General features: G+C 35.8%; 1 protein-coding gene across 4 annotated transcripts in view; it reads left to right on the forward strand.

Moving 5' to 3' along the window:
• cabin1 (calcineurin binding protein 1) overlaps window positions 1-13,527 on the forward strand; it is a 179,306-nt gene that overhangs the window by 117,127 nt on the left and 48,652 nt on the right. For all 4 annotated transcript variants that reach the window (XM_067412998.1, XM_067412999.1, XM_067413000.1 and 1 more), the window contains 2 exons: window positions 8,558-8,721; window positions 11,691-11,787. In XM_067412998.1, coding sequence (XP_067269099.1) covers window positions 8,558-8,721; window positions 11,691-11,787 — 261 coding nt within the window. The remainder of the gene's footprint in view (window positions 1-8,557; window positions 8,722-11,690; window positions 11,788-13,527) is intronic.

The following is a 13,527-nucleotide window of genomic DNA, read 5'->3' on the forward strand; positions in this document are numbered from 1 at the left end:
GTCTGAAAACGCTTACATCCCCGTACTGCGCATGAGCAAATCCAGACGCTTCGACTTGCGTCATTTCCGCTACTCGTTTATTTACTCTTTGAAATTTTCCGGCAATGTCGAGAAAAGGCTCTTTTCAGTTTTTTTAATGGGCCGACAGTGAGGTGGAGTTGTTGCTGCGAGTAACACATGAATATAAAGTGTGAATTGGTCATATGACTGCATCACATGGCTAAAAATGCGTCATCGTATTAAAAAGCCTCCGTTTTCACAGTCCACACTACGACAACGTTTTCAAATGTATCCTCTTTGGAGAGCGTTTTCAAAACGATACGTTTTCATTGACTTAAAACGCTGTCTCAGTGTGGACGGAAGGCCAAAACGGAGAGAAAAATATACGTTTTCAAATGAAAACTTATTAGTGTGGACATGGCCTAACCAAAAAAACACCATCTTATTCTAGCTTCATGCATCCTTTTTAATCAACACTTGAATGTGGGTACGTTTCATAAAAACAACATTATGAGCAAAAAGCTGAGAAAATCATGTTTTTCTGGATCAGATTCAGAGCAATGATCAAACACAGATGGAGTAGATGGAGTCCATCAACACCCCAAAGCTTCACAGTCCTGGAGCACATTAGGCAGTTTTGATTTATATGCTGTTTAATGTTGGCGATCACGTCATTTTGTGTGTATATATAATTACATGATATCGCTTGTTTCTGCTGCTGCTTCTCGTGTAATAATGGCACCCCCACCGTATAAAATGCTGTTTGGTGGGGAAAGAGTTAAACATTTTGAGCTGTTTTGTTGAAATTGCATTTCCTCTCATTAAGAAATATTTATAAATATTTAAATATAAATTACATTTTGACTATATATCACAATTTTATTCAGAGGTAGAAAATGTGTGCATGTGATTGAGTAGGCTGATTTTCACAATGTCCTTCACAAACTTTGAAGTTTATTAGTTTATTAATAAATCCAACTGCTACATTTCTTCTAGAGTTTCTCTCCCTCCTCCTTCTTCTTCTTGTTCTTCTTCTCGTTTTCCTGATGCCTTTTGGATCGGGTCGGTCAGCCTGCTTTTAATTTGATGACTAGCAGCTGCAGATCATTCCGCATGCAAATAAACATCCAGGAAACATCCGACATCCCAATTAGCATTTCCTTCTTTTTCAAATTCTCTCTTTTCTCACTCCTGCATATTTTAGTTCTCCCCTACAGCCAGTTCCTCTGCTTTCACATGCTTTAATGCCATTACCTACACTTTCTGGAATGCCCAAATGTCCGTACATGGGCGTCTGCCAGGCCAAACTGAAGCGGTGTCCTTTTTTTATTTTTTATTAGGGCACTTAGAAAGATTGACTGCAGAAAACTGGGGTACACTGTTTCATTACTGAAATCAAGACCGCAGAGACGTACTGCTCTCTGTGCTTATAGCTCTCTGTTTGAAAACACACTCTGCTTTGACTGATTATTTGCAGTCACACTACTGAAGGATGAAACTGTGGTGACCAGAGCAATCAGTGTATCTTCATATATTCACTGGTTCATTTAAGCAGAAAAATTTGAATATGGCGTCTTTTTTACATTTTTCCTGGAAAAAAACAAAACAAACAAGAATCCGGCTCTTTTTTTTTCTTTTTTTTTCTTTTCTTTTTTTTTAAATACATTCGGTGGTAGAAAATAGATGAACGGCTTGAATATTCAATCTCAACATGTGGGTGGGATGTAAATGCCCCTTTTCACTGATTGCTCAACCAAATATCAAACTGTCATATCAGTTGTTCCTCAATTTTACAGTCATTTTTACCAGGTTTGTAGTAAGTTTTAATGTAGTAAGAAAGTGATCTACTCGCTCTTGAACTGTCTGCAGGGCCCTAGAGCACAGGGCCTGAGAAAAAAGCGCCTACTTTTTGGAGGGGGTTATTACAGCTTAGACACAGGGCTGGCGTTTGCTATAGGTGAGCTAGGCGGTTGCCTAGGGCGACAATTGTGTTAAGGGCGCGAGCGCGCTCTAGTGCCGCCCATTACTTTCCATTAAGCATAGAATCGGAACAAGCGAAATACAATATAATGTTTATTAAACATGATCATCATAGGGCGCCCCTTCAGCCACACGTTAATTACTTATCAACCTGATTATTAGATTGAATTGATGGTGATTATTGATTATTAGTTCAGGCGTTAGGTCAGGCAAGTGCTCATCTTGCGCGTTCATCAAAAATGAGGCGTCTAAACCCCGCGGATGCACAGGGACGGAAAAAGAGAAAGCCCAGTAAAGAGGTTAGTCTTCTTATCTCAGCCAATAAGTTGTCAAACAAAATAAAATTACTTAGTATTATCAATATTATCAACTAATATTTATTTAATAAATATTATTAATATTGTCACTAAGCTATCACTTGCTAGTTTTCTACGTATCACTACGTATTGTAAACATAACTTCACCGACAATAATCTACAATAACCTACATGGATGTCATTTAAATATCAAAAGTCCAGTACGTTATAAATATGGATAACGTATGCATGCTAATTATGAAAAGTACAAACGCTCTCTACATTTGCGTCGGAAGCAAATAAAAACTGGGGCCTCTCGTTTTTTTTTTTTTTTTTTTTACTGGAGATAGATTCCATATTATTTACATTAAACACAAATATGCTGTGTTTTAGGCTACTTAAAGATTGATTGGGCCAGACAATTGGAGGCGCAAAACTCCATCTCGCCTAGGGCAACCAAAGAGCTAGAGCCGGCCCTGCTTAGACAACATATACTTACATGTTTATCACGTTTAGCAGTGTTTTATGTAACTTCAAAGGGTTTCCTGTAAAATTACACCAACATTTTGAACCTAGACCACTGTATGTGTGTATGAGAAGCTTTTTAATTTGGGTAGGCCAAATCCAGGAGGAAATCCCAAAAATGTTCATGGAGTTTAAGTAGTTAAAAAAAAAATACTGCAGGGCTGTATCTGCCTCAAAAGTGCCCAAAACTTGCGTCTTTTTAACACTTTTTTTTAAGATGGAAAATGCAGTGCTTATGCTGCAGTTCAATTGAGTTCTATAGCGGTTTTGCCCTCCAGGGCTCCACAACAGTCACGTGACTAAAAACTATGAATAGTCATCTGCTGCTATGGATTCTTAAAACGTTTATTGCAACTACATCTTCTCATTAAACAACCAGACTAACTGTGCCGTAGACCGGGTCTGTGGGCATAAATTCAGCAGGTTATGTCTGAAATATTAGTTTCTCTCATTGATATTAATTTACTTTGCATCTGAGCCCACTCTACGAAACGGCTGTACGTTAATTATTTGCATATAGCACTGGTGCTACAGAGGTTGAACATTTTGTAGCACAAATATAAAACACATGTTACATCTCATAAAACAAACACAAGTAGCATAGTTTGTCGCTTAAACAGGCGGGTAAAATGACGGATAATGCCATACAGGGCTTGCAAAATCCAACCCTTAACAAGAAAACGTTTCAGTCAAACATTTTCTTTCTTTGACCCCAATGGCAAACTGCAGGAACGTGACACTTATTGCTTAACATTAACCATTTTGTTTATATATCCCGATATCTCTGACTACAGTCCAAACAATTTTAAAGCTTTTCAAATTCGTGTAACTGCCCTAATATACTTTATTTATTTTTTTTATTTATTTTTTCAATTACCTTTTACATATATATTTTAGTTGGTTATTTTCTGAATACTCTGAACTGTTTTCTTACTTGTCTGTAATTTAAAAACATGGAAAATGTGCCAGGCATAGTGGACAATTTCTGCCACCTCTTGGTAAACAAGCACTTTTAAAATGAAAATGTTTTGGCTCAAAATGCCCCACAGATAATATTTTATGGCCTGTAAAAATTGTCACTTTGAGGGTGAGCAAAAACGTGCTGTTTTTGAGTGTGTCCCTTTAAATGCAAATGAGCTGCTGCTCACAGGGCGGAGCTTCAAGAGCTCCAGTTAGCAGCTCTGATTACCTCAGCCAGACAGCAGTGAAGCTGTTCAGACTTTTGTGTTCAAACCAGAGTCAGACAATGATGGAGAGACTCAAGAAGAAGAGACAACATGTAGAATGAGACAGGACGTTTCTGAATGGTTAGGTGATGAATGTATGAGTAGCATATTCTGTCATGATAATCTCGCCACCTTTGTTGTGTGTTCCCGGGGGCGGGGTTTATGTAAATGTAAGGGTTAGTGATGTCACTAACCCTGGAGGAAGCTTGTTGTAGTCTCTACCAGCCGTTTGTTGTAGTCCTTAAAAAGTGGTTTCTGTAAACATAATTATTTATAGCGAGATTGCGTGCCTTAGCTAACACAACTTTAAACCACACACCGCACAATGAATCTCATTTACATTGTACTTAAGCGCTGGTTTAATGATGAGTGGATTAGCCGGTTTGGAGGTCTCTGTCTTGTCTTGTTTTTGTTTGGTCAAGTTTTAGTCGACTAAATGTCTGAGCATTTTAGTCTAGTTTTATTCATTGAGAAAACACATTTTCACATTTGTCATGCTGCATAAGGGTTAAATTATGCTCAAATAATAATTAATTATGATAAATATACCTATTATTATGTTTGCAGAATTATAGCATTTCCACCTTTAAGCACAAGAGAATGTCAACCGCATGGTTTATTTTACCTCGTAGTTTCCTGATTTATTATAGGCTATTTATCACATAGGCCTACTGGTAAAACTTATCTCAAAAATGAAGACCGTGATATTCCTCGTAATCCAATCATTCCAAATAACATGAATGTATTTCTATTAAAGCAACAGCAAAAAATACTTTATTGCCAATACATAAGTGAATTTATTTATCAACCACAATCGAAGAGATAGTGGAGGTTTTTTTTGTATTTATGACATTATCTGGTACTGTAAGCATGAAAGCTTGTTAAAAACAGTCTGGAATGTTTTGCCGTCTCTTTTATTCTTTTAGTTATTTTGGTCAAGTTTGTATTTAGCTACTGATATTAAATGATATTGCATGTTGATATAGTCACAGTTATTGTTAAATAACGTTGCCGTCGTCTAGCCATGGAAAAAAAGGTTGTCAATGGACATTTTGGATTTCGTTATCAAAGTTAATATCTTTAAGAATCTTGTTGCGTTTTTTATTTATTTTTTGTTAAGGCAGAAAAGACGCCATTGCTAGATTAAAACATAGCAAGAGCACATTCTGTCGTTCATACATAAAGACAACATGGTAACACTTTCACAATAAGGTTTATTAGTTAACGTGAACTGCATTTCTACAGCATTTATTCATCTTTGTTCATTTTAATTTCAGCATTTATTAATACATTATTAACTAAAAATGTACAATGAACAACAGTATTTTAAACAAATGTTAACAAACATTAACAAATACAGTAACAAATGTATTGCTCATGGTTAGTTAATACATAACCTAATGTTAACAAATGTAAAGTGTTACTGTAAGCATAAAGTAAAAACATTTACTTTATTAAATCATGTTCCTTGTTTTATTATGCATAATTATTAATGAGCAATAGTCCAAAGACAAAACTGTTTTCATTAAATTGCACAAAGTTTTAAATAATTGTGATTTTTAAAGTGTTTTTGAAAGAGGTTCTTTATGCAGCACAGTATAATCTAAAACAGTAATATGGTGAAATATTACAATAAATAATATGTCACAATCAGTGTTGGGTATAACTAGTTACTAAGTAATTAGTCGTGTAATTGAATTGCTTTTTTCTTGAAAAAGTAAAGTAGGGGATTACTCTTATTTTTTTCTGTAATTTAATTAGTTACTTCTGTACTGTGTATAGACTGTAGAACTATTATATATAATACAATAATAGAATTAACATCTAACTTTAAAATTCATGTTTTTATGTATCCTTTGCACATTTATAATACTTTGGCCAGTTAATAAGAATAATTGATGTAGTTTTATATTATTTATGAATGACAAGTAAAAGAGCCGTTTCATGTCTTAAGTAATTAAATACTTTTTGGAGAGGGTAATTCGTACAGTAATCGAATTACATTATTAAATATTAAATTTAATTTGTAACTAGTAGTTTTTGAGTAACTTTTGAATCAACACTGGTCACAATATTACTGCTTTTAGTTTGTTTTTCATCAAATGCAGCCTTGGGGAGCATAAGATACTTGAAAAACATGAAAAACCTTAATGATTCCTTTTAAACGATGCTTTTGGAAGATGATGTATAAAAAAATGTTTTTCCTTTTCGGCTGATGTCATGATTCCCTATCCTTTATGAACCGTTTGATTTCATTCTAGTCTAGGTATCGTCCACTTTTCATGATTCAATCAATTCTCAATGGGTAAACTCAAGCCCTGCCCAACGTTTTTCTGGTTAAATATCCTGATTATAGAAATAAAATGGGTTTCACATTGTGATATTATAAACCTCAGCATTATCCGCTGACACGGCTAGAACTGCTGCTCCTCTATGACAAAAAAAACAGTTGATCTAAAAGGGAAAAAGACGACGTTTATGCTAAAGTCTGCTCTAGCACCCTCGTAGTCATCCTGAGAATGCATCGTACGGCGCTTTGCATCGTTTCAGAACGCAGTGCCACGTGAAATCAAGCTTGCATAACTAGAAGTGTCTGCGCACTTGCGTAGAGTATGTTCTCTTGGCGCCTTCTTTAGTTTGCCATCTCTGCTCTTTGTCAATAGCTCCGTTTAGTCTGCTGTTTTCCAGCCAGATACAGTTCACACACTCTGGAGGGAAAGATGAACAGCTCGAGATGAAGCAGAGGGTTCGAGAGATGGATTGAGAGAGAGTGGGTTGAGACGGATTTCTCATCAGTGGGCAGATATTCTTCATGGCCGGAGACCAGCACATCAAGAGCCAAGAGCAGATGGCCTTACCACAATACAATTTCTCAGCTTCCCTCCATTTTCTCGTTGTCTGCACCACCTCTCTGATTTTTACCTGCTCCTATGAGGGGATGACTGTCTGAAGTCACCCCCTCATTCTTTCCACATGTTTACCTCTTGTGAATGTTTTTTTTTTTTTAACGCCGTATTTATCTTATATGTGACCTTTATTCCACACCGCTGTCTCCACTGTCCTTTGAACGGCTCGTTTGCTTCCTGCTTCTATGAAGCCCATCCCTCTGAAAAACGCTACGGTCTTAGATTGGTTAGATGGCCAAATGTAGTTTCCTGTATTTTTATTGGCTGAAGTGCCAAGCACAGGTTGCCTGGAAACGCCACACCCCTTCCCATAGACCTTTTTCACAAAAAACGGAAATACGTCACTGACGCTTAGGCGTTCTTCCGCTTCGCGCTTATACTCTGCAAAATGTACACCGGCAGAGTGTGTTCTCTGAGCCTTTTTTGACGCAAATTCCTCCACCAAGATCAATAAACTGGACAAAGGCTACAAATTTCGCAGACACCATAAATACCATTAGAGGATGCTGATGTATCACATTTTAAACCACTTAAAACATGTTGTTTTGCAAAGACTAACAATAAAAAGCGTCAATATGGCAAGAAAACTTGCAAATGATGTGTACATTTTATATTCATAACACAACTGTAATGTTTAGACGTTATTTAAACCTTACCTGCGGGTGGGTGTCACATAATCGGGATCCATTTTAGCAGCTGCGCCGTTGTCATCCGCCTGGGAGGGGACCAGCTGACGTTTGTTCACCCTTTCAAAATATAGACTCCCTTTTGAGTGGTACTGTCAAATTGTTCCAAGGGAAAAGGCTTGGGACAGCACCACTTTTAAGGCGACTGATGGTTGTTCCACTGGAGTGATCCTCCTTGGCAAAGTGTCTGCTACAGACGTAAGTGCTGTCTTTTCTCACAGAGGAATTCGGCACTTCTTCTCTTCTAACAGCATGAATCCACAAATTTGTTGTTGCTTGATCAGACGGAAATGAGTGAAAAGACACGTATGGTTGTTTTTGGGTACAACACGAACAACCCGGGACACAACAAAACATCCTGTTTTTTGACTCACCCATTTTCGCATTTCCCGCTAGCTACTACTACGGTAACAGGAAATGTCTTTGCGCGTCCTTATCTAACTTCCGGTTAAAAATGCGGAAGTGTGAAAAAGGTCTATTACGGGCAGAAGTCACATCTGCGGAGACTAGCAAGGGTTTATGATGTCACCAACCCAGGAAGAAGCTCGTTGTAGTCCAAACCGGCCGTTTTTGTAGGTAATAAACTGCCGTAACATTAAAAGACAATATCTCCGTTTGCTTTGAACTTTCAGCGCTGTAACTTTGCAGATACTGTTTATGCTCAAGCAGCGACATTACACACTAACTAAAGTTAAAAAAGTTAAATCGCATGCAACCACCCCTTTAACGGACTTTCCAGAGGTTTGTTTTGCACACTGAAATATGCACATGAAATATTCTAATTGGCCCTTATGTGTTTCCTGGAAAGAGAAGCTCAGCAGTGGCGCTGTTAGCATGGCTTGTTTGGCGAATGAGACCGGAGTCAGATCTGACAGACAACACTGTGTCTAAAGCTGTCCTCTTCTCTCTGCTAATGGATCTCTCCTTCTCTTCCTCAGGGCATCTGGCGTATTCCAGTAGATGAGATCGATCGCCCTGGTAGTTTTGCCTCTCATATGAACAGATCCATCGTGCTGTTGCTGGATGTTCTGTCTCAACTGAAAGATCACCACACATTACTCAAAATCTCCCTTATGCTTCAGAGAACACCCGACCAGGGAAAGTAAGACCACCATCTCTCAATTCATTGATTTGTTTGCCTTGTTTATTGTTTAATTAAAGGTGCATACTTATTACAGGCAGTGGGGAAGTACACTGTCGAAGTGTGGAGTATGTTTTACATGAAAATATGATTTCAGTTAGGGATGCACTAATAACAATACCAGTATGGGTGTCAGACCGTACTCATTAAAATGCTCCGATACCAACAACCGTACCACGCGGCTTGTACAGTACAGTACTTGTGACAAAGAAACAACGACAACAGAGCAAACAGAGAGCAGAATGGATATATTAGAGAAGGAATTGTTGAATTAATAAATGTGCAAAGATTTCAAACAAACTTCTTTCATGTTGTCATTGTAGAATTAAGGGAAAAAATACATTTAATCCATTTTGGAATAAGGCTGGAACAGCAAAATTTAGGAAAAGGGAAGCGCTGTGAATACTTTCTAGATGCACTGTAGTTAAGCATGAAAATAGCTAAAGGAAATAACTTGTTCTGGGAAAAGTGGTATCGGTGCATCCCTTATTTCAGTCTTTCTACTTCAAAATGTCACATGTAATTATTTGGGATATTTACTAGCAGTGTGAATAAAGTTTCCTAGTCCTACACCATTTTTTTAAGTTTTAAATTTAACTTCTTAAAGTGTATTGTTGACAAATGCTTGTGAAATTATCCTTGTTCTAATAACAAAAAAGATGAATGTGTAAAATATTCTCTGGAAATGTATAGCATTTCATTAGGGGTGGAAAGCTTTTGGTACTTCACGATTCAATGAAAAGGCCTGTGACTAGGAGAAAAACTACTCGGTAAGAAAAAGTAAAAACATAAGATAAAACATGATACAAAAATAAAACTTTCAATGGTTAGTAAACTGGTAAATAAAACGGAAAAAAAACGAATGAAAATTAAGTTGTTCAGGTACAGTGGCCTCGTTTTATTTAGCGGAGTGTCTATTCACACCAAATTTTGTCGCAATATTATCCTGTTTGACACTGCGTTGACACAATCGTGATTGTAAAAGCGCTATATAAATAAAGTTGATTGATTGATTGACCAAGTGTAAATATTGTGCCTTGTTGGCAAGTGCTATTCACACTAGCTCCATCTAACAACCCCTGGTTGGGGAAACCAAGATTAAAAAAATAAAAGGCATATTTCAACGTAGTCAGTAAAGCGTAAGGCTTAAAGATCTAGGCTTTGACGCAATCGACCCGGGTTCAAATCCACCTTTTGCAGAGCTCGCTCTTCACTCTTTTCCCGTCACATATCACATCAGAAATGCATTTACTTAATGAAATGTTTTATAATAATAAAATAATTTATTGGGTAGGGTTAGGGTTAGGGATAGGTGTAGGGAGGGCTTTTATTGTCTCATTCAGGTGGCATCCATTTGATAATTTGGGTAAATATAATCATTTACACTGTAATTTATTGCATCCAGTTAATGTACAACAATACTGAAGTGTACATATGTATCTGTCAAAATTAAGTATAATTAGCGTGTAATTACTATTTACACATATAGCAAAAACTACTTTTACTTGGTGTTAATAGAATATATCACTATTTTCACGTAGTAAATTACATCTATCGTATATATTAATAGAATCTAGTTGCTGTTTACTCTTGGTATAGCCACTGCCTTTATTTAAAGGCACAATATGTATTTTTTTTATTTTAAATTAAAATATTCAAAAATCCCTTGGAACAATGTTATATGCTTTGTTGACTTGTGCACTTACATTATCTCAGATGTTTCCAAGAATGTTTCAATCCAGAGAAATCTGCTATTTTACCCTTGTACGTTGCTTTGCCTCTCACTGACGTCATACTCGATATTGTAATATCGATCTAGCTAACTGCAAAGTTCAACTAGTGTCTCATAGTAGCCACCAAACGAATCGACAAAGTAGCATTATAACAACTTTTAACACACTCAAATGTAGTATGATTGTTTTAAGCATGTTAAACAGCGCTGTGTTACTACAAACCCTATGAAAAGAGCGGAAGCGGCGAATTCAACATAAGCAGAATAAAAGCTCAGAGACGGTGTTTCGCACAGGTCTCTCTCTCATTAGCATTCGCTCACAAGGGCTCTCAACGCATCCTGCTTCATATTACTATAACGCTTATAAAACTTTAATACTTTCGCTCATTTATAAACATTATATCTGCTGAGTCCGTTTGATATCTTTCCATCGGCTGTGGAGGTGAAGACGACAACTCCATGATGATTCCACGCTCATTTACTGCACAATCAAGCTACGTCTCTGTTTTGAATAAGCAAACCTCTAGCGGCAAAATGTACATACTGTGCCTTTAGCAGTGCCTCTTAAGACATACTACAGAAATTGAATAATCAAATGTAAAAAACAAACACTATGAATTAAATATAAATTGATTCATATAAAAATAAATAAATAAAGTGATTCAGTCAAAAGCAGTGAGTGATTTTTCGCTTTTTTAAAGTTTATATTAATAAAACAGATGGCGACAGTTTATTAGCCTCCATTTAAGAATTAATGCACGGATCTAATACACTGTTACACATCCAATTTGCTCACAACTGTTTACGAAGTGCATAACACACTGTGTTTAAGTGAATACTTCCCAATGTGCATTTTGACATAATTTTGTGTATTTGACCTTTCAAGCGCAATAAGACTTGAAAGAGAACTGAATTCGGGATCGCATGCATCTGTGCTCCTTTTTCATGGCTTATTGTGATTAATAACACTCTAAACATGTTAATAACTCTTAATAAAGCAATGTTTAAGAAATGTAACACTTATCGATTTTTATTTATCAATTTATGAGATTTCGATTTTAGAAATTTGTGAATCAATGCGACTCAGCAAAAAATAGAATCTATTTTCCTATGTTTTTGTTTTTTTATAATAAGAAACCTTGCATGACGTGTTTCTATTCAAGGACATATTGTATATTTTATATATTATGTGTTATAGGAAGTATTTGCGAGATGTGGACCGACAAGTTTTGGCCAAGCGAGCGTTTTTCTTCACTGTAAAAGTGCTGGAGGACAATCTGGATAAACTCACAGGGGTATGATAACCATGTTCTCATTTGTTTGTGAAAGGTTTATTTCTTTTTTTATTGTGTATTTTGTTTTTGTCTTTTATCATACTGGAGAAATCAGAAATGGAAGCTGAACAGTGGCCTTGGTGTCATGTGTTTCCTATGGAGACACTGCCATGTTTGGGAAATGAGACTCAAGCCAGATATGATAGCCAAGGATACGCTTATGTTTGTGCTAACACATTAGCTAATGCCATCCTGACTGCTCGAAGAACAGAGCGATCGCATCGCTCAACGTCTTTACATTGCTGTTAAACCTGATTAAATGCAGCAAAACGTAAATATAAATGTTGAGTTTGTGACCTTTCTAACTTCTAGTGTCACACTACTCAGAAAATGTTATCATATGTATTGGTTTCTTTCAGCAGAATTAAGATAAGCCATTTTTACAGTGATTTTATATACTTTACACTTAAGGCTCCGAAATACAGCACCGGTCAAAAGTTTGGAAACATTACTATTTTTAGTTTTTGAATGAAGTCTGCTCATCGAGGCTGCATGTATTTGATCAAAAATACAGAAAAACTGTAATATTGTGATATAGCCATTTAAAATGATGGATTTTTGTTTAAATATACTTTAAACTAATGTATTCCTGTGATCATCAAAGCTGAATTTATCATCATTACTCCAGTCTTCAGTGTCACATGATCCTTCACTAATCATTCTCATATGATGATTACATTAATTATGATGATCAATATTGAAAACAGTATTAAACAAACTCATACTACTTCTTTCAGGAATAAAAAGTTAAAAAGAGAACATAATTTTTCTAAAATAGAAATATTTTGTAACTATATACACTACCGTTCAAAAGTCCGTATTTGTTGTTGTTGTTGTTGTCGAAAGAAATTAATACTTTTTTCAGCAAGGATATGTCAGATTGATAAAGAGCAGTGTTGGGAACGTTACTTTAAAAAAAATAATTAGTTATAGTTACTCACTACTTGTTCCAAAAAGTAACTGAGTTAGTAACTGAATTACTCTATAATAAAAGTAACTCGTTACCAGGGAAAGTAACTATTTTCGTTACTGTAAAAAATTTTTTTTGCTATGAGTCATAGAATTTAGATTTTTTTTAACCAGTTTTCACAAGTCAGTTGAAATGAGTAGTGTTTATAACTTTTTTTAAATGTTCAAATATGTAAAATAACATGGATGCCCAAATATTAAATGTTAAATGAATGAAATGGACACTAAATAGAATAAATTATTATTATAAAACATTGTACACTAATCTACGCTATTTTAATGTTCCTGTGGGACAATGTGAAAGACCTATCAAATTCAATATATTATTGTAAATATCAGTACAATAGTGGAACAATAAAACAAAATAGATTGTTTAGAACTGTAACATTTGTTGCACAGACCCCAACTGGCTATCAAATAAATCTAAAAATAAATGATACTCCTTAAGAAAAGTATACCAAAAATAGAAAATAATAATAATAAATATATTAGCCTAATTTACATAGAATAGACTCTTTGTAGTGCATATTAAAATTCTAAAACTGTCACACAACTGGTAAACATACTGTACCCTGTTTGAAATATTTTCTTATTCACACAAAAAAAAATTGTTTAACAAGAAGTGAAGTGCTCTCAAGTCTTATGGCAGGCTTACACACTTTCTCGCGAGAAAAACCTAGTTTTGGTGTCTTTAATGTCGTGGCTCTGTCTCCTCCTTTGGTAGCGGAGCTC

The sequence above is a fragment of the Pseudorasbora parva genome, chromosome 13 (assembly GCF_024679245.1).
Source record: "Pseudorasbora parva isolate DD20220531a chromosome 13, ASM2467924v1, whole genome shotgun sequence".
Lineage (NCBI taxonomy): Eukaryota > Metazoa > Chordata > Actinopteri > Cypriniformes > Gobionidae > Pseudorasbora > Pseudorasbora parva.